Raw genomic sequence first — 22,515 nt, forward strand, 5'->3', positions numbered from 1 at the left:
AAAACATTAAAGGAGATTTAACAATAATTTCTGGTGACACTTCTTATATTGTTTTTTCTTCTCTCAGTTCTTTCATATCTAAAGTAGTTGCTCACCACTATGCCCAATCATTTTATTGTGGGCGCCTGGGTGACTCAGTTGGTTAAGTGTCTGCGTTCGGCTCAGCTCATGATCCTGGAGTTGTGGGAGCAAGCCCTGCATCTGGCTCCCTGCTCAGTAGAGAACCTGCTTCTCCCTTTGCTCATCACCCAACTCATGCTATCTTGCTCACTTGCTCTCTCTCAAAGAAATAAATAAATTCTTAAAAAGTCTGGCTAGTAGAACTGTCATCAGATTTTTCTTAGGAATAGTTTTGGTCACTTACTTTTATATCCTTTGAATGGGCCATACCTTCCTGCTTCTTTATATGCCTTGTGATTTCTCATTAAAATCTGGATATTTGGATATAATCATGTGATACCTGTTAAAATGAAATTCACCCCATTACTATGGTTTTCTTTTTTTTTTTTTTTAAATGTTTTTGTTTATTATTTTTCATTTTTATAGGAGGTCCCTAGTCCAGGGATCAGTCTGAGGTGTAAATGTAAGGTATTCTCAGATCTTTTCTAAGCCTGAGCCTATTTCTTTTCCCCATTGAGCCGCCCAAGTGCCCTGATAATGGTTTTTTTTTTAGGGTTGGAGCTTTTCCTCTGTGAAGAAAATGAGAAAAAAAACCAAAAGAGTTTAAAATGTTGTAAAATAATAGGTTGTGGGCTCTGAGCAGGGTAAGGAATTGAGAAGGAAACTACTGGATGGGGGAATGAAAATTTTGCATTGAACTGAATGAATAGATTCATAGAGCAAAGGATTTTACTAGGATGTGGTGGTAACCAAATCAAATAAAAAAAATGCTGTGTCTTCAGAGAGCTTTTATTTTGTTTATTTACTAATTCTAAAGTCCTTTTATAGTTAAGTGTATTTATTCATCTGTTCACTGAATCTTGGATTTGATGTAAATATATCTTCATCAGCTTATCCTCCTTGGCAGTTGAATTAGGGAGTAGTAGGTCATTAGAAGAAAAGACAGATAATATGTGTGTACAGGTGGAACAGGACTAGAAATAGGAAATGAGGTAGTTTTCGTTGGCATTTTCAAATGGGGGAAAGGAGGATAGTAACTTGTGGTTATCAAAGGCGTATTCTTTTCAAAGATTATTTATCTCAGATCATGGGGTGGAGCAGCAGGAGAGGAGGGAGAATCGTTGGGCAGACTCTCCTCTGAGCACAGATCCCAATGCAGGGCTTGATCCCAGGACCCCAAGGTCTTGACTGGAGCAGAAATCAAAAGTTGGATGCTCAACCGACGGAGCCATCCAGGTGCCCCTCCCTCAAAGTCATGTTAAAAAAAAATTAGGAACTTCAGTCCTTTATTTTGTCTATCCCCTGGAAAGTTCTTCGTGTTGGATTCATCAGCAAGAAAAATGTATTCAACTGTTTTATACATTGAACCACATACAACTTGTAATAATATCACTAATTTTAGGAGAGATGCCTACTTCCTGCTATTTCTGGCTTTTATAATTTAAGACCCATTATAATTCTTACCTAATAATCTTCATTGTTTTACAAGTCTTTATGTACTCAGGTATATTTAACAGAGGTTGTAAAATTCAGTGGCAGTAAGTTTGGTTGGATTTAGTTTCATTAAAAAAATATATTTTGAAAACTATGTGTTTGGTTGCCTTTGAAAGTCTCTTGGTATGGAAGACTTTGGGAAAGCAGGCTCTTAGTGTTCTGTTTACAAATACAGATTGTTTTCTTTAACATGGCAATGTTAATGTTATCTTGAAATGTAAATACAGTATATTTTTCAGTCAAGTTAAAGAATATTTGCTATTGTAGACAAACTTCGGGTGGAGAAACAAGACACTTTTACAGAAAAATTAATTACTCAGATCATAAAAAATCTTCAAGTGAAAATTTCCAACATCCATATTCGTTACGAGGATGACGTAAGTATTTTCATAGGTAAAACTTGTTTTTTTTATGTTTTTATTTTACTGTTTGTTGACACGTGCTGTGTAGTGGTCAACCTGTTGGATGCTGAAAAGTGGAGGGACACAGAGCTGAAAATGACCTGATCTTTCTTTTCTGTAATTAGTTTTAATTCACAGTGTTTATTGCCTTGACTGCACTTTCCTAAAATGTTCAAAAATCAGATAATGAAGGAAAAGGCCTTTTTATATTATGGTCACCTTTGATGGTTGGGCACTATGAATTTAGTTGATGTGTATTTTTAAAATACTTTATAGTTACCTCCTGGAAATTACACTGGTGTAGGAATCAGTAGAGCTAGATTTAGATTACCTCAAATAGATCCTGTATTTTCTCTGAAACACACAGTTATTAACATCTCAGAGTACTGTTGTGTGTGCCATCAATTGATCAATAAGCTTTTTTTATAAACTGAAAAACATGCATTTTTATTGCATAATAATACATTGATACTTGATACCTTAATTAGTATTTGGAAAAATATAGGAGTAAAAGTTGTAGCAAGTAGTAAAATGTTTTTGAACGTTTGAGATATAGAATATTTCCCAGGAAATGAACTTTTTCAATAAAATGAATTTTAACTTATAAAAATCTGAGTAAAATTTGCTCTTTCCTCTTTAGATCACAAATCGAGACAACCCGCTATCATTTGGTATTTCCCTTCAAAATCTCAGCATGCAGGTACTTCATTTGAAAAGAAATTTAGGGGAAGGGAGGGAAAAATGAAACAAATTGAAAACAGAGAGGGAGACAAACCACAAGAGACTCTTAATCTCAGGAAACAAATCAAGGGTTGCTGGAGGGGAGGCGGTAGAAGGGATGAGGTGGCTGGGGGATGAATATTGGGGATGAATCTGTGCTGTGGGGAGTGCTGGGGACTGTGTACGACTGATGAATCACAGACCTGTACCCCTGAAACTAATAATACATCATATGTTAAAAAGAAAAAAAAAATAGAAATAAAAATAGATAAATTGAGAGGGGAATTTTTTTTTTTTTCCAAAATAAGAACTTGGGGGGAAAATGAGCAAAATGTAAAGTACAGTAACATGATATAGCCAAAAAAAATTTAACCCTATTTTGTAGTATAGTTCATCTAACTATTAATTACTGTTTGTGTGTGTAGCATCAGAAGTAGTCGTCTATATAGAATTACTACAGAAAGTGCATAGGCTGGATTGGAGTTGGGGGTAATTAGGTTACCATTTTAAAAAACGGTTGACAATCAAATTTAGTTTAAAATATGAGGGCCTGTTATTTGCAAATTAGAACATTCAAGACTTTTCTTAAATAAGTAGAAAGTAAAAGTAATAAATACTCATTTCAGAAACTTTGATAAGTCATGAAAAGCATAAACCAATCACTCATTTCCTCACTGCCATTATTAATATTGTGGCAAACTTTCTTCCTGTCCAGTCTTTCAAACTGAGGAATTTTTAAAGTATAAGAGCAAGTAGAGGCTTGCGTCCAGAATAGACAGTTGTGGAATTTGACATTTGGTTTAAGTTTTAAATACTTTATTTTAAAGAATAAACTGTTAGGAATAAAGTCTAATTCTGTTTTGTTTTCTACTCTTCACCCTTCTCCAGAGAGAAACACCATAAGTGATATTTTATGTGATTTTTCTATAAATTTTCATTCTTCTATCACAGTGTTTTTGACATTTACTTGTGTTGCTACACATAATTCAGTTTAATTGCTGTGTAGTATTTCATTACCTGCTTTTATTTGTTATATCCATTGGGTTTTTGTAAATAATCTCTTCTTAAAACATGGATCCACTACAAACAATAAATAAGAAAAGCCAAATGAAAAGTTATCGAATGAAGTTGGGTGGGGTAAACTGTCAAGTGTTGCTGTAAGTTTGAAAATAAGGATGGAGAATGAGCCATTGGCTGTGGTGGTGTGGAGGTAGTGGGTAGCTGTGACAGCAATGGTGTTGACCAACACCGTTGGGAGACCTTGGAATCTGGTGTCCTAGCCCAGACCTATTCAGTTAGAAACTCAAGTGGGGGCCAAGCAGACTAAGTTTTAGAAAGCCCTCCAGGTGATTCTGATGCAACGCTCAAGCTTGAAAACTTGACTGCCGTCATCTCTTCAGTTCTCTACTAATAAATGAAAACGATCTTTGCAGAATAAGCATCTAAACACTGTATTCCCCTCAGTGGCTTCTCATTGCTATTGGAATAAAGTCAGTAGTTTTGTTTTAAAATAGTTTATAATTGCTTTGTAGTGTGACCCCAGGTGACATTTGGTTTCACCTCTTTGCTTTGCATTGTGTTCTCTGACCATACTAGGCTTCTTCAGTTCCCTGAACATTTTGCATATTTGCATATTTTTCTACTCTGAATCATATTCTTTACTGACCTTAAAATCAGCAGTTTCTATTCATACATCCTATATTGAACATCACTTTCTCCCTTACATCCCTGAGTTTGAGGCTCCTACCTTATTCTGAGAACTGTGTATTTAACCTCTACGGTGGCACTTGCCTGTTTGTAATTGCTTGTTCACTTTTTCATTCAGCAGTGAGCTCTTTGAAAGCAGAGGCTTTCTTGTGCTCAGTTAATATCCTTTCACTGAATGTTTCAAGACCATTTTTATGGGAAATTGGTCAAGGGCATGAATGGTGCCTTTCCATCAGTCTGCATTTCACATGTAAATAATACTTTTCACTGTTAATTTTCCTTTTAGACAACTGATCAAAACTGGGTTCCATGTTTACATGATGAAACTGAGAAACTGTTTCGTAAGGTAAAATATTTTGTCAATCCATAGACTTAATAAACGAAACTTTTAGAAAGGCAATTGCTAGTAAGGATTTATGTGAATTGTGTTTACTTGCTTAACTCTATCATATGACTCCATTATTTGAGACTTCTGAAAATAGTATATGTTAAAGAAGAAAATGAGGCATGTAATAAATTTTATTTATTTTCAGTTAATCCGATTGGACAACCTTTTTGCCTATTGGAATGTGAAGTCTCAGTTGTTTTACCTTAATGATTATGATGAATCATTGGTAAGTGAATCTTTTTGATATGTGTGTGTACACCTTTGTTCGTATCATACTTTGCATAAGGTTTTATTCATTATCACTTATTAACATACTGTAATCTGGTCTCTTTTACTAGGCAAATCTGTTAGCATTTACAGGAATAGATGAATATATATGTGCCTGTACACGTACATGTATGGATCTTTATTTTTGTATCATAGACATACAGCATTGGTATATATTAGTTTTATGTGTGCACTGTTATGGTTCAGTACTTGTACATAATGTGAAATGATCACAGTAGGTCTAACATGCATTACCATACATAGTTAATTATAGAACTTTTTTCTTTGGGTGAGTACTTTTAAGATTTACTCTCTCAGCAATGTCAAAATGTGCAGCACAACATTGTTAACTAGAGTTGTCATTGCTGCACATTTACATATATCTCCATGACTGACTTATTGTATAACTAGAAGTTCTTAACCTTTTGACTCCCTTTACACATTTCGCATATCTCTCACTCTATTTCAGACAGCCATCTGTTTGTTTTCTGTATCTGTGAGTATGAGGTTGGCCTTTTTTTAAAGTATTCTACATATAATTGAGGTCAGATGGTATCTGCCTGACTTATTTCACTTAGCGTAAGGCCATCAAGGTTCATCCTTGTTGCAAATGGCAAGATTTCCTTCTCTTTAATGGCTTAATAATAATCCACAGTGTGTTTTCTTTATTCATTCATCTATCCATGGAGTTTTTTTTAAAAGATTTTATTTATTTATTTGACAGACAGAGATCACAGGTAGGCAGAGAGGCAGGCAGAGAGAGAAGGGGAAGCAGGCTCCCTGCTGAGCAAGGAGCCTGATGTGGGGCTCGATCTCAGGACCGTGAGATCATGACCTGAGCCAAAGGCAGAGGCTTAACCCACTGAGGCACCTAGGCTCCCCATCAGTGGATTTCTAGGTGGTTTCTGTGTCTTGGCTATTATCATTAATGCTGCAGTGAACATCATGGTGCATGAATCTTTTCTATTTCATGATTTTCGTTTCTTTTAATAAATACTCGGAAGTGGAATTGCTGGATTGTATGGTAGTTCTTTTTAATTTTTTAAGGACCCTCCATATTGTTTTTCCATAGGGATTGCATCAATTTACATTTCCACCAACAGTGCATAGGAATTTCCTTTTCTTCGCATTCTTGCCAGCGCTTGTTATTTCTTTTCTTTTCTTTTCTTTTTTTTTTTTTTTTATAATAACCATTTTAACAGGTAATAGCTCATGCTTTTGATTTGTGATTCCCCTGGTTATTAGTGGTATTGAATACCTTTTCATTTGCCTTTTGGCTATCTGTATGTTCAAGAAATGTCTATTCAGTTCTTCTGCCATTTTTAAATTGGATTTTCTGAAATTGGGGTGTATGAGTTGTTTATGTATTTTAAATATTGATCCCTTGTCAGATAAATGATTTGCAAATATTTTTATGAGTTTTATGGTTTGAGGGCTTCCATTCAAGTCTTTTAATCTATTTTGAATTAATGTTTGTGTATGGTATAAGGTAGTGGTCCAGTTTTATTCTCTTGCATGTGGCTGTCCAGTTTTCCAAACACGACATATATTGAAGAGACTCTCCTTTCCTCATATTATATTTTTGGCTTCTTTGTTATAATTTATTTATTTTATTTTAGTTTTTTAAAGATTTTATTTATTTGACAGACAGAGATCACAAGTAGGCAGAGAGAGAGGGGGAAGCAGGCTCCCTGCTGAGCAGAGAGCCTGATGTGGGTCTCGATCCCGGGACCCTGAGATCATAACCTGAGCCAAAGGCAGAGGCTTTAACCCACAGCCACCCAGGTGCTCCTTCTTTGTTATAATTTAATTGACCATATATGCATAGGTATATTTCAGGGCTCTTTCTTCTCTTGCTATGTGTATCTGTTTTTGTGCCAGTACCATACTGTTTTGATGACTATGGTTTTGTGATATAACTTGAAATCAGGAATTTGATAGCTCCAGGTTTGTTCTTTATCAAGATTACTTTGGTTATTCAGGGTCTTTTGTGGTTTCATACATATATTAGGGTCTTGTGTTCTATTTCTGTGAATAATGCCATTGGAAATTTGATAGAGATTGCATGAATTTGTAGATTTCTTTGGATGGTATGGACTTTTTAACAGGATTATTTCTTGCAATATAAAGCATGGAATGTTTTCCCATTTTTTTGCATCTTCAATTTCACTCTTCATTATCTTATAGGTTTTGGTGTACAAAGCTTTACCTACTTGGTTAAAAATTTTTTTTAATTAAAATACTTGTTTTATTGCTTTAATTACCTAAAGCTACAAAATGTAACACATTTCCTTATAGTAGTTTCAGTTAATTTTCTTTTTTAAAGTTTTTATTTAAATTCTAGTTAGTTAAGATATAGTGTAATATTTGTTTCAGAAGTAGAATTTAATGATTCATCACTCACATGTAACACCCTATTCTCATTACTAGTGCCGTTCCTAATTTATTTAGCCCATCACTTATTTAGCCCATCCCACACTCACCCACCCCCAGCAACCCTCAGTTTGTTCTCTATTTTTAAGTCTTTTATGGTTTGACTCCCCTCCCCCCTTTTTTTCACCCCTTCACATATTTTCATCTGTTTTGTTTCTTAAATTCCACATATGAGTGTAGTCATATGGTATTTGTCTTTTTCTGACTGACTTCCTTGGTTAAATTTATTCTTAGGTATTTTATTCTTTTTGCTATAATTGTAAATTGGATTGTTTTCCTAATTTCCCTTTCTGCTACTGCATTATTAGTGTATAGAAATGCAATAGAATTCTGTATATTAAATTTGTATCCTGCAACTTGACTGAATTTATTTATTCGTCTTAACAGTTTTGGTGGAGTCTTTAGGGTTTTCTGTATAGAATGTTGTGTCATCTACAAACAGTGACAGTTTTACTTCTTTTCCAATTTGGATGCTTTTTGTTCTTGCTTAATGGCTCTGGCTGGGACTTCTAATACTATGCTGAATAGAAGTGGCAAGAGTGGGCATCTTTGTCTTTTTCCTGATCTTAGAGGACGAGCTTTCAGTTTTTAACTGTTGAGCATGTTAGCTGTGGATTTGTTATATCTGGCCTTTATTATGTTGAGGTATATTTCCCTTACACCTACTTTCTTGAGATTCCTTATCATGAGTGGATGGTGAATTTTATCAGATTTTATATATGTGCCTGTACAGATATGTAAAAACACACACTATCTAAATAGTTCCTAGATTATTCTTAGTGGGAATTAGTGGGAGTTTAATGGGATATTATCTAACCACTTCAGTATTTTCCATAGCTAAGTACTCCTGAGTTTGAGTTATTTATTTTTTAAATTGCTTTAAAAAAATTTTTTTTTATGTAATAGGATTTTTGTAGAGTAAAGATACATTGGCATGAATATAAATAAAAGCAGTTTGTCTTTTAATAGGACAGCTTGAGGAAGGGCATTGTCTATCGAAATATTGTTCCGGAAGGTTATGATTTTGGTAAGTATGTTTTATAAAATAAGTGCAATTAAAATAATCTGTATAAATTTTGAATAAACATTGATAATGTCACTGTAATTTTTCATGTTAATTTTGTCATATAACTCAAGGTATTTATGCACAAAAACCAGTTACCTATTCTATGCCATTCATTGTTGGGGAGTTTTTTGCTATATTTTGAAACTATAGGAAAGAAAAGTGTCCAACAAGAGAGGATGTAATAAATGTGGTAAATCTCTAAGGATTATTCAGTAATAATTATGCTCTTTTAAAGACATTTTATGTGCAAAAACAATTTAATAAGGCTAGTAGCTGCTATAGTCTGTAGTGTGATCTTACTGTTTTAAAAATGTATATTTAAAATTTTTCTTCTTCATACTTTTTTCTGGTTCCAGATTTTCCAAAATGAACATGTAATACTTTTATAATCAGAAATGAGTTAACTAAAACTTCAAATTGAAAGGAGTACTATTTTTTTCTACACTATAGGCACTCAATAAATACTAGTCAATGGATGGATAAATTATTTATTGGATTTGGTTGTCTGATGTCACCTACCAGTGATTCTTTTCTGTATTCTTCTACCTTTATGATTGTACTTTATTAATTTCCTGACATGGCTATTTTTTTTTTTTTTAAGACTTATTTGAGAGAGCTCACATGTGCACGAGATGGGGGATGGGCACGGGAGAGACAGAGGGAGAGAGAGAGAATCTGGAGCTGACTCCCCATTGAGCGTGGAGCCCCAGGCTACTGAGTGGGGAACTCAAAGAGCTCAAAGCTGGCTTGTTCTTACCACTTGAGATCATGACCTGAGCTAAAACCAGGATTTGGGTGCTCATCCAGCTGAGCCAGCCAGACACCCTTGAAGTGACTCTTTTTGTTTTCACTCTTGAAACCAGTTGAAAGTCATGCAATAAGTATTTTATTTTCTAGATTTTTTTTTTCTGAAAGGAAACATTAGTAACAGATGAGATTGTGTATCGTGTGTGTTGATGATTCTCCTGTCTATCATTTTAGGTTTGACTGATTTCTCCTTTTCCCTACTATCATTTCCTGCTCCATTCGTTAGTGAGGGTCTGGTGAGAGACAGACTGCACAGTAATATGAGCAGGGGAAGTTTAATATAAAGAATTACTATCAAAGGACTGGAGTGACAAGGGGTTGGCTAATAGAAAGCAGAGAACTCTAAGGAATACAGGAATAATAGAAGGAACTGCCCCTCCCCTGGGACTAAGTGCCCAAAGAACGGGGTCTGTCTGCTTCAACACTGAGATCTAGACCTTGTTGGGAAGGACATGACCAGGGCTCACGACTGCCGGGAAAAGTCCGTGTGGTGCCACACCACTAACCTGTTGGCAGTTTGCCCTCAGGAACTTCAGCATTTCTCTTGGGGAGTTGTCTCACAGGAGGCACTTCACTGCAAAATTGCCCTAGGGTGCTGGGAGAATATGCTGGCTGTGGCTAGTGCTGAAGACCTCTGTCATGCTGCAGGAGCTGCCTGCTGTAGGAGCCTTTTGCTAGCATCCAGGCAGCGGAAAAGTCCTGGTACTGTAGGAGTCTGTGGAGTGAGCCCATTAGAACCAGGAACTCCCCTGCAGTAGCTCTCCAGAGTCCAGCTTTATGCTAGCTGCTAAAGAAAAAAAATAAAGGGCCCAAATCTAGTTTTTGGATTAAGCAGTGAATTCCAAATTCATAGCCAAATTGATAGTTGGTATATACCTTCTGGAGAGGGAAGGACTAAAGCTTTCTTTTTTCCTTTCTTTTCTTTTTTAAAAAAGATTTTACTTATTTGTCAGAGAAAGAGAGAGAGCGCACATAGGGAGAGTGGCAGGCAGAGGGAGAAGCAGACTCCCTGCCGAGCTAGGTAGGAGTCCACTGTGGAACTCAATTTCAGGACCCTGGGATCATGACCGGAGCCAAAGGCAGAATCTTAACAAACTAAGCCACCCAGGTGTTCCAGACTAAAGGCTTTTTTATTTTTTTTAAATTAATTTACTTATTTTCAGCATAACATTATTCATTATTTTTTTACCGCACCCAGTGCTCCATGCAATCTGTACCCTCTATAATACCATTTCAAACCCCTCAGATTGTTTTTCAGAGTCCATAGTCTCTCATGATTCACCTCCCCTTCCAATTTCCCCCAACTCCCTTCTCCTCTCTAACTCCCCATGTCCTCCATGCTACTTGTTATGCTCCACAAATAAGTGAAACCATATGATAATTGACACTCTCTGCTTGACTTATTTCGCTCAGCATAATCTCTTCCAGTCCCGTCCATGTTGCTACAAAAGTTGGGTATTCATCCTTTCTGATGGAGGCATAATGCTCCATAGTGTATATGGACCACATCTTCCTTATCCTTTCGTCCGTTGAAGGGCATCTTGGTTCTTTCCATAGTTTGGCGACTGTGGCCATTGCTGCTAGAAACATTGGGGTACAGATGGCCCTTCTTTTCACGACATCTGTATCCTTGGGGTAAATACCCAGGAGTGCAATTGCAGGGTCATAGGGAAGGTCTATTTTTAATTTCTTGAGGAATCTCCACACTGTTCTCCAAAGAGGCTGCACCAACTTGCATTCCCACCAACAGTGTAAGAGGGTTCCCCTTTCTCCACATCCCCTCCAACACATGTTGTTTCCTGTCTTGTTAATTTTGGCCATTCTAATTGGTGTAAGGTGATATCTCAATGTGGTTTTAATTTGAATCTCCCTGATGGCTAGTGATGATGAACATTTTTTCATGTGTCTGATAGCCATTTGTATGTCTTGATTGGAGAAGTGTCTGTTCATATCTTCTGCCCATTTTTTTATATGGTTGTCTGTTTTGTGTGTCTTGAGTTTGAGGAGTTCATTATAGATCCTGGATATCAACCTTTAAAGGCCTTTTTTGTTTGTTCTTTATTTAATGGGACAGACAACAGTTTATTTATAGGCTGAGTTCGGAATGATCTGTAGAATATGAAAAACAAACGAGCAAGAGAGAGGACGGATAATTTCTTTATGAGATATGGGTGAAAGGGGATAGGATCTCATGTACAAGTGGAGTGCTTTGCCACACAGAGGAACATGATTAGTTCGTTTGTAAGACAGATTTTAGGTATAATAGAAGTCCTTCTTCTAGTAGAGATGGTAATAGTAGTGTATGGAATTTCTCTTATGAGCGGTTATTTTTTTTAATATTTGAGGTGTGGGCGTTTCTGGAGGGAAGAGAGGCTATGAAATTGTCATGTAGGTAAACAGGAGAGTGAATTCACTACAGTGGTGCTCTCAAAGTACAGTTCAGACTAGCAACATCAGTATTACTTGGGAACTTTTTAGAAATCGATGTCCTAGGGCCCATTCCAGACATAGTGAATCAGAACTTCTGAGAGTGAGCCTTGGCAATCTGTTTTAATAAGCTTTCCTGGTGATCTTGATTACTGACATTTTGAGAGCCACTTCGCTAGAGTAGGGGCTGGGCAGTTCTTTTTGTTTGTTTGTTTGTTTATTTTTTATTGTTTTGGTAAAAGGCCAAATAGTAAATAATTTTCAGTTTTAAGGCCATATATAGCCGTTGTCTCATATTTTCCTTTGTTTCTTTTAAACAACTCTATAAAGATAAAGCTGTAAAAATCATTCTTAGTTTATTGGTTGTACAAAAACACACTATGGTATGCATTTACCTAAACTGGACTAAATGTTGTATGACTGCCTAGCAACAGTGAGGACCTTTGGGTTTTATGACATTACAGTGAGACCAGTCTGTGTGATAGTGTACATTTTTGTTTTGGTTTGTTTTTCTAACCAAATCGAATTTCTCAGGTAGTTTACAGATGTAGAATAAATGGAGAGGGTTTTTTATCCATAATTAGAGTTTTGCCTGGTAAGTACTGACAAAGTGAGAAGGCAGAGGAGTGAAAACTGAATGCAGGGAGATGATTAAAATAACTGATCATAGAATTTTAATAGGGTAGAGAGGGACCTGAGGACATGAAACGGAGGTGAAAGACAGAACTGATGAAGATTAATGAATGGTCCGTCCCATAGGACCTGAAGGTTCAGTATTGGAGTACTGGAGAGCTAGGTGGTGGGGTGGTAGGAGATTTGGATGCTTGAGACTGAGTTTATGGAAAGGTCTAGCAAATAGGAATGATAAGATCTAGTGGATGAAGTAAGGGTGGAGAAATCCAAGGTTCTGAGAGGCTATGATTTTGGAAGAATTATTTGTATGTTGAAATCACTCAGAAATTAGAGTTGCCAGGAGCTAAAATCAGATGTAGGAGAGGTTGTAACCCAGGGATGGATAGAGATTGCAGCCAGGGAGACTATAAGGGATTGTGTAGTCTTGTATGTAACTTAAGAAGGCTGGGGGAGAGGAGTCATTTTATTTTCAGATAGTGAACATACACTTTTGTGTACATACACTTTTTAAACTTTTTTTTCTTAAAAGATGTATTTATTTAGAGAGAGGGTGTGAGGGGAGACATAGAGGGAGAATCTCAAGCCGACTGCACGCAGATCCCAACGTAGGGCTCCATCTCATGACCCTGAGATCACTACCTAAGCCAAACCAAGAGTTGGACCCTTAACTGATTGTGCCTCCTAAACACCCCTAAACTTTATTTTACTATTTCCTTCCACTTACGTATATATAAAGTTTTCTTCCTTTTTTTTTTTTTTTTTTACTATATATTACTTTATAGATGTATCATGATGAATTTAGCCAATCTCCATTTGCTGAGTATCTTCTTGGTCCACTCAGTTTCAAAGTGTATCTGAATGCTCAGTGTGTAAAAAAAATTAAGTGCTGTGCCTCGGGAATGATTAAAACAAGAGGAACATACTATGTTTTTTATAGATTAGCTTATAATTTAGTAGTTGATCTTAGTATAGATTCTGCTATTGTTTGTCTCCCCCTGCAAGAATTCTTCTCTTTCTGGAACTAAGTATGAAGGGTTGAGTTTAATCCATTTTGGATTATAGGTCGAGCCAAGAAGGTCATCCTGGGTTAACTCACTCATCTCACTTCTCCTTTTGCAAGTTAAAATGGGGCCGATGGATACAAAGAAACTGATCAGAAATTCAGACATCATAATTGTATAATAGAAGTCAGTGATCAAATAAATATTTTTTCTCTAACTTAGCACTTTTAATGTAATTCCTTTAAACTGTGTTTTTGTTAAGATTATTTTATTAGACTGTTTTTGCCTTTTAGAGGTTGTTCCTGCTTTTAAGGATTATGTTGGTATTTTGAGGGGGAGTTAACTTAGGCTTCATTTACTTAAGGAACATGTAAATTATAGGAGGAAGATAAAAGAATCTTGTTCATTAATTAAATGGCAGTTCATCTGACCAAATTATAGCAATGTGGCAATCTGGGAAAGTAAGACAAGTATAAAAAATGAAAGTCAGTATTTTCCACTTCATCCCCTTTGTACTTTGGGACTCTTGAAATATAATTTCAGTTTAACTTTTTAAAATTTATATTATTTTTCAGTGTTTCGCCCCATATCTGCTAATGCCAAACTTCAGATGAATCGGCGATCAGATTTTGACTTCTCTGCCCCCAAGATAAACCTGGAAGTTGAGTTACATGACATAGCAATTGAATTTAATAAACCACAGGTGATTTTTTTTAATGAAATTGTAAATTGTGAGTTATAATTTGATAAAAGCAGAACTAAGATTTTAAATGTATTTCAAACACAATATGGTAACATTTCCTTTAGAAAGTCAATAATTTAACTTTTTAACAATTGAACAAAAAATCTGAAACATTTAAGAGCCTTAATTTTTTCATCCTTCAGTATTTCAGTGTTATGGAGCTTCTTGAATCAATTGATATGATGACGCAAAATCTGCCATACAGGAAGTTCAAACCTGATGTACCTCTTCACTATCATGCCAGAGACTGGTAAAATGACTAACTTTTTTTTTTTTTTTAAATTGAGGTATAATTTTACATATTATGTCCAGGTTTATAACATGGTGATTTGATATTTGTATATGTCATAAACTGATCACCACAGTAAGTTTGGTTAAGGTCCATCACCATATATAAGGACAGATTTTTTTCTTTAGAACTTTAAAGGTATCTTAGCAACTTGCAAATATGCAGTAGAGTATTAAATATTTTGACCATGCTGTATATTATATCCTTACTACTTATTTTATAACTAGAAGTTAGAACCTTTTAATCCCCTTCACCCATTTCACCCAGTGCCTCTGCCTCACCTCTGTCAACCACCAGTCTGTTTTCTGGATCTATGAGCTCAGTTTTTTGGTTTTTGTTTTTTAAGATACCATATGTAAGTGAGATCATACTGTGTTGTCTTTCTTTGTGTGATTAATTTCACTTGGCATAATGTCCTTCAGGTCTATCCATGTTGTCATAAATAATAAGATTTCATTCCTTTTTATGACGAATAATATTCTGTGGTTTATATACCATATTTTCTTTATCCATTCATTCGTTGATGGATACATAGGTGGTTTTTGTATTTTTACTACTGTATTTAAATAATACTGCATTTACTATCAGGGAACATACATCTCTTTGTGCTAGTATTTTCATTTTCTTAAGATAAATACCCAGAAGTAGAATTGCTTGATCTAAAAAAATTTAAGATTTATAAAATATAGGGGCGCCTGGGTGGCTCAGTGGGTTAAGCCGCTGCCTTCGGCTCAGGTCATGATCTCAGGGTCCTGGGATCGAGTCCCGCGTCGGGCTCTCTGCTCAGCAGGGAGCCTGCTTCCTTCTCTCTCTCTCTCTCTGCCTGCCTCTCAGTGTACTTGTGATTTCTCTCTGTCAAATAAATAAATAAAATCTTAAAAAAAAAAAAAGATTTATAAAATATAGTTTAAGAGTGAATTTATTGACTTTAAGAATAATTTTTTAAGATACTCTTTAAGGGCAGTTAAAGATTGTCATTTGATTTATGGCTTTTGCTTATTATGTTAATAAAATTGATTTAGCGGATTTAAAAAAAAAACAAAAATGGAGATAGGATAATACCATCAATTAACTGTATTTTTAGGATTATTAGAAACTATATCCTAGTTTGTGTTTGGCAATGTCTTTTTTTTGAAAAAAAATGCAAGCTTTTGCATTAGATATTTTAAACCTATGTGATTAAAGTTGAAAATGAGGGTATGATTTTACTCATTCAGAAGTCTTGTTATTCCATTTATGAAGCTCTTGTTTTCTAGAAGTTGCAATTACTCTTTCAGTTGACCTTTAATTACTGTTCAGGTGACTAAAGTGCTATTTGCCAAGTAGTACTTCAATGGTCTTTCTGTAGAGCTATATTTTTTGTAACACAATTCAGTGATTTTGCTTGTTTTTAAGAGGTAAGATTAATAATTACTGTAGTCTTAGTACAAACAGGGCTGGGAAAAATGAAGTGCTTGGTCCATAGTCTCTGTACTCTGTATGCTGTTTTAGAGTAGAAGCAGTTTTGTATTTCATACTGTTGGCTTGAATGGTGTCAAGTGTGGGGTTTTGTTTTTGTTTTCTCACTAGGTGGGCTTATGCTATACATGGTATTCTTGAAGTGAATGTCTGCCCCCGGTTACGGATGTGGTCATGGAAGCATATTAGAGAACACAGGCAAAAAATGAAGCAGTATAAAGAACTGTATAAAAAAAAGATAACAACTAAGAAGCCAGCTGGTGAAATTCTCATCTCTTTGGAGGTCAGCATATTTCGAAATTATTGAATATTTTCTACTACATAATTCCTCATAATTTGTTTAAATTTTGACTGGACCATTCGCTTTCAGTTAGACTTTTTCGTACTCCTGTTCTTCATTTCAGTTGGGTGATAGAAACTCTGGTGATACTCTCCAGATCTATGAGCTCAGGTTTTTGGTTTTTATTTTTTTAAGATACCATATGTAAGTGAGATCATTTGAGATTATTCTCAATCTGGAGAGATTTGAGTTCATGCAAAAAAGTAACTTGAAGCCTCACATTATGATTTTTTTAACCTCAAAACCTAAAAAGCATTTGCTATATTGATTCCAGTCTTTCTGTGTCAGTTTCACAGCCTTATACTACCTGTAATCATTCCATTTCCCCTGTTCCCATCTGATGGCAGTGATTAGATGAATTTCTTGTCTTTTGTATATACTGTGCTTATACTTGTAGCCAGGTCCTCTCTGTCTTTCCTCATCTCTGTTTATTCCAGTTTTACTCACTCCTCAAGCTCTACGTAAGTCACATCTCTTATATGAACTTTCCTGGATTTTCTACCCATACAGAATCCCTTTTCTCTTCATTCTTGGGCATTTCTAGTCTTTACCAGCAACTCTACACTTCATTATCTGTCTTGAGAATTCCCTAAATACTGGCCTTATCTGTTAGCATTATGTTATATTCTAGAAGGGATTGTTTTATGGATGGATGATGTTTAGTTTAGGGAAACTGTGGGGAGATAGTCTCTTAAAATTCAACCATTCTGAATCTAGGCCAGTTTTCAATTAGGAGCTCCCTAAAAATTGACTTTTATTTTTATGTTTGAGGTAAGAGACTTTCTGCAGACCTAGACTGTTAGGAATGCTTGGGTTGAGAGTCTTTTGGGATGGTTACAGATTTCCTTAAATTTTTTTTTTTTGAGGGGGGACCTTTTTTGATCTTAACCTGAATCCTCCAAGTCTACTGAATAGTAGAACTCTGAGTAAATTGTTTTCTAGATAATAACAGATCATGGTTGCTTCTGTTATGGGAAAAAAGATTTTAGCATGCAGCTCTAAAAAAAAAAAGTAATCATGGGAATAATGTAATATGATGAAAGATTTAGTTTATCTCCGTTACTTTACTCAGTAGCCATAAAAGCTTTAGAAAGTACAGAATTTCAAAACAAGTTTTAAGTGTATCTAGATCTATTTGGAATATATTAAAGATGACACACCAACTGTGCTTATAATATGAAGGATTTAGAATTACATTTTTAGTTGAAAGTGACACTAATGTGTTTATTCTCAGTTGTAGTTAGAACCCAAATAAAAGTCATTTTAAACAATGCCTATATGGTATCTTTTAGTATGGGTCTGTAAATCTCAATATGACACCTATATGCATGACCTGTATGATTTCTTTAGGAAAGTTACTCCATCATTACTAATTTCTAAGCTGACCTATGTAAGCACTGCTTCTCAGAATTTAAAAGCAGTATTATGTTGATGGTTGATCTGTGTTTTGTTTCCTTTTATGTCTTTCCTTACTGCAGCAGTTTGTTAGATTATAAATGAAAATTTTATCATTTTTCTCTTTCTATTGACTATATGAAATTATTCATTTAAACACACTTTTGTTTATATTTTAAGGAGTTGGAAAAGACCTTGGATGTATTTAATATAACTATATCAAGACAACAGGCAGAAGTGGAGGTAATCCCAGATTATCTTTCAATCAATAAAAATAAATCTAGATTCCATGTAGATTTAACAGATGCAGTGATATTATTAGTGTTCGGCTATAATATGCTGTTTCCTAAAAGGGGTTCAAAGTTGCTTCTTTGTGCTATAAGAAAAATTAACTTGATATTTTGTTCCATACATTTGAATTAGGTCCTCTGGAGGAAAAATTCTTGCTAAGTAATTTGGGTAAATAATTCTTGCTAAATAATTATCAAACACTGAGTTCATAAAAAGGTGAAAATCCAATCTTTGGGGGGAGTTGGTGGTGTGATTATGGTGACTTGTAAGCCAGTAGTGCTCTCTACCTGGAAATCCTAAATTATGTTTGACTTCTGTTGCTTTACTTTGTTTGGTTGTCTGTTTGTATATTGTTAACATTTTTTCACTGGAATAGTTTAATTTTGTAGATGTCATTTTTCTTTCTCTTTAGATTGCTAAATAAAGAATAATTTGTTATTTATTTGAAAATTTATTCATTTTAGGTAAAGAAAGCTGGATATAGGATTTTCAGGGAAGGAGCAAAAGATTCAGAGGAAAACAAAGGATGGTTTAGCTGGCTGTGGAGTTGGTCAGAACCAAAAAGTAAAGAACAACCAGATGTTAAGCCTGGAAGTAGGTCCATTTCATTTTGCAGTAGGGCAGTTAATCATTAGGTTAATTTAGTGCAGCTAATCATCAGTTGCGAAAATAAAGTTTTGCAGAAAATTTTCTAACTAAAATAAACATTATGACCATATATACATATTATATGTAATGTATTCTTATCTATAAAATTACTATTAAAACATTGTCCTTGTATATGTCAAATAAAAATTAAATTTTTTATCTTAATGTTTACAAAAGAGCTTTATGCTCAGGATTTAATAAATTTGTAAATTCCCAAGGGTATAAACCATTGTAAATTTTTGTTGAAATTGTTTCTTGGAGAGATTTTTGTTTCCTTACTAAATGTTTAAGATCATAGCTTTGGAGACATAGGGGCTTAAGTTTATATCCTAGATCAGTCACTTGCTAGCTGTGTAGCCCAGACAAATTATTTAAATTCTCAAAACCTCTATTAATCATCTGTAAAATGGGAAATTATAATATTAGTACTGCTTACTTTGTATGCTAAGTATGTTGCTTAGCAGAATAGCACTAAGTACTTAATACAGGTATTTTGTGAGCTTCCTTAATCCAAATACTTTGAAATTTCTATTGCGAAATTTACGTATTTAGTAGTTTATGTTTTTGGAGAATAATCCTTCTAAAATTGCCAGTGATATCCTAACATTCAGTGATTATCACTTTTTTCTTTTTTTTTTTTTTTTAAATAAAAGTTCTTTTAAAAGTTTCTTAAAAGTATAAGAAGAGAGTTAATTTTGCCAGTTTGTTAAAAGCAGCTAAATTATGGGTTAGTTTTATCTTACCAGTTAAGAATACAAAACACTTCTTTATGATTATAGTTCTTGAAGAAATGTTGACATCTGAAGAAAAAGCTTTACTCTATGAAGCAATTGGCTATAGTGAAACAGCAGTTGATCCAACCTTGCCAAAAACAGTAAGATGTTTTCTTGCCTTTATATCTTAGACTTTAATGGTAGATATGCCTATTTTTAATTTTTTCAGAAATGTTACTGACTACTCTGTGAGCTTTGTCTAGTTGGTCCATATTATATTTATTTTAATTTCCAAGGTATGAATAAAAATTGCCCTTTTTAGTGTTCATATGGTGATTCTTTAATATATAAAGGGTTGTTTTTAAAGTATTTTTTTTTGGTTGTTGGAAAGAATAAGCTGTGAAGAAGAGTATTTGTTGTCTTTTATATATATATGTGTGTGTGTATCTATATATATCGATATATATAGATACACACACATACATATAAAATTCATATATAAATTTCATTTTATTTTTTTCACTATATTCTAGTTTGAAGCCATGAAGTTCTTTGTTCACTTGAAAAGTATGTCTGTTGTTCTAAGAGAAAAACGAGGGACACCTGAACTGTTAGATATTGTAGTGGAAGAATTTAGCACTTTGATTGTGCAAAGACCGGGAGCACAAGCCATTAAGTAAGTATTTTTCTTTTACTGGTAAGTAAACATTTCATCATAAGGTGGGAAGTTAGATTATAGTCTTACAGTATTTTGTAAGAGTACTATGGTGATGTATCCTTACGTATTTTTAGGAACTTAAATTTTGGAATTATTAAAAATACTGGTTCAGTAGAAAACTCTATGCTAAGGAAATGTAGAGGGACACTGAAGATAAAACAGAAATGCCAGCAGTCACCCTACATAAACGAAACCGCATCAACAGTTTGGTTTTTATCTGGGAATATCTTTATTTCTTTTGTTTTTAAAAATAGTTTTATTGAGATATAATTAATATACCATGTATTTCATCCATTTAAAGTGTACAACTCAGTTGTTTATCACACTTCTGGTGTCCTATACCAAATTCACAATGGTATATTTATAGAGTTGTGCAATAATTACCATTATCTTAATTCTAGTACATTTTGATACCCTAAAAAAAGAAATCCTATACCTTTAAGCTTTTTCGCAGTCACTCTCCATTCTCCTTTCTCCCCAGTGTATGGCAACACGAATTTACTTTTTGTTTCTAAGAATTTGTTTGTTGGAGGCATTTCATATAAGTGGAATCATGTAATGTGTGGCCTTTTTTGTCCAGCTTCTTTAACTTAGCATGATATTTTCAAGGTTCATTTATGGTATAGTGTGAATTAGTATTTTATTTTTTTCTTTTGCACGGTAAGATCCCACTGTAGGGATATACCACATTGTGTTTGCCCATTCATCAGATGATGAATATTTGGTTTGTTTCTGTTTTTTGACTGTTATGAATAATGTTGCTCTGGATATTTACAGACAATATTTTGTATGGACAATAAAGCTTAAATTTTCTTGGGTATGCACTTAAGAGCAGAATTATTTCCTCATATGGCAACTCTGTATTTAAGTTTTGAGGAGGAATTGCCAGATTGATTTCCAAAGAGCTGCATCATTGTATATTCACACCAGCAGTGTATGAGATTTCTTACTAATCGATATCCTTGACAACACTTAGCTGTCCTTTTGAATTACAGCCATCCTAAAAGGTGTGAACTGGTATTTCATTGTTGTTTTAATTTGCATTTCCCTGATAGCTAACAGTATTGAGCATCTTTTCTTGTGCTTATTGGTTTCTTCTATATTTATTCTTTAGATAAATGTATAGTAACTTACTTTGTACATTTTTAAATTGAGTTGTCTTTTCATTCAGTTTTAAGAGTTATTAAAAGTTCTCTATATATTGTTGATGAGAATCTTTTATTTCATAAGAAAGTCTTAATTGTTTTCTCTCATTCATTGTTTCTTCTCAGTTTTTTGGTGGTATTCTATGCCAGATATTTTTGGTTTTGATGAAGGTCCAGTTTATTTTTTGTAGTTGTTGCGGTGAAGACTCAAGAAGTCTTCGCCTAACTCAAGGACACAAGATAAATTCCTGTGTATTCTTATGAGAATTTTACATTTTTCTTTCTTAAATTAGGTTTATGACCCATTTTGAGTTAATATTTATGTATGGTGTGAGTTTCGGGTTCAACTTGATTCTTTTGCATGAGATTATTAATTTGTCTTAGCAACATTTGTTGCAAAACCTTATTTTGCATTGAATGATCTTGATACCTTCATCAAATAGTTTACCATAAATGTAAGAATTTATTTCTGGACTTTTTTCTATTCCCATTGATCTTTACAACTTTCTGCCAGTAGGACCCTGTGTTTATTACTATAACTTTGTAGTAAAATTTGAAATCAGAAAGTTTATCCTCCAGTTTTGTTTTCTTTTTCAAGATGATTTTAGCTCTTCTGATATTCTTGAATTTTTTTGTATCCATTTTTGCAAAAAGTTTCAGCTTAGATTTGATAAGGATTTTGTTGAATCTGTAGATCAATTTTGGGTACTGACATTTAAAAGGTATTGTTTTAAAATGCATGAATATTGGATGCCTTTCCAGTTATTTAGATCTTCATTAATTTCAACAGTGTTTCATAGTTTTCAGAGTACAAGTTTTGTATTGTTTTTGTTAAGTATATTCGTATGTGTTTTATTGTTTTTGATGCTGTATGGGGGGAAAGAATTTTCCACAACCCCTTTTGAGTGCCTGGCTGCATCTGAAAATTAAATCTGACAGACAGGTTAACAAGGGAGAAGTGTACAGATTTATTTAATAGAAGTTTAACAAAAGAATCTTTCTAATGAAATGAAGATCCAAAGAACCAGTTAGACTAGAGTATGTTAGGTTTGATGAAGAGTGTATAGTTGGGGAGGAATATGATAAGTCAAGTAGTATAAGGTAAGTATGGTAGACTGGGGAAACTTAGCAAGCCCTGTTTATTAGGACTCTTCGCAGTTTATCTTTGTCTTTAGAGATAAGGATGCTTTTTTCCTCTAGCTATGGGGGGGCACCTATTACGTGAAGGTTTTAGAATCTATTAGGGGGAAGGGTAGAGGAATATCAGAGTGACCTTTCTGCTTCTGCTGTTTTCTTGTACTCCTTCAATTTA

General features: G+C 34.3%; 1 protein-coding gene across 6 annotated transcripts in view; it reads left to right on the forward strand.

Annotated features, from left to right (window-relative positions):
- VPS13A (vacuolar protein sorting 13 homolog A) overlaps nt 1-22,515 on the forward strand; it is a 236,902-nt gene that overhangs the window by 23,791 nt on the left and 190,596 nt on the right. For all 6 annotated transcript variants that reach the window (XM_082694455.1, XM_082694452.1, XM_082694453.1 and 3 more), the window contains exons 6-17: nt 1,882-1,991; nt 2,656-2,715; nt 4,729-4,788; nt 4,976-5,056; nt 8,500-8,557; nt 14,040-14,167; nt 14,350-14,456; nt 16,065-16,236; nt 17,869-17,931; nt 18,444-18,573; nt 19,407-19,501; nt 19,874-20,016. In XM_082694455.1, the coding sequence (XP_082550581.1) occupies nt 1,882-1,991; nt 2,656-2,715; nt 4,729-4,788; nt 4,976-5,056; nt 8,500-8,557; nt 14,040-14,167; nt 14,350-14,456; nt 16,065-16,236; nt 17,869-17,931; nt 18,444-18,573; nt 19,407-19,501; nt 19,874-20,016 (1,207 nt within the window). The remainder of the gene's footprint in view (nt 1-1,881; nt 1,992-2,655; nt 2,716-4,728; nt 4,789-4,975; nt 5,057-8,499; nt 8,558-14,039; nt 14,168-14,349; nt 14,457-16,064; nt 16,237-17,868; nt 17,932-18,443; nt 18,574-19,406; nt 19,502-19,873; nt 20,017-22,515) is intronic.

This window comes from Mustela nivalis (genome assembly GCF_964662115.1).
Source record: "Mustela nivalis genome assembly, chromosome: 13".
In the NCBI taxonomy this organism is placed as follows: domain Eukaryota; kingdom Metazoa; phylum Chordata; class Mammalia; order Carnivora; family Mustelidae; genus Mustela; species Mustela nivalis.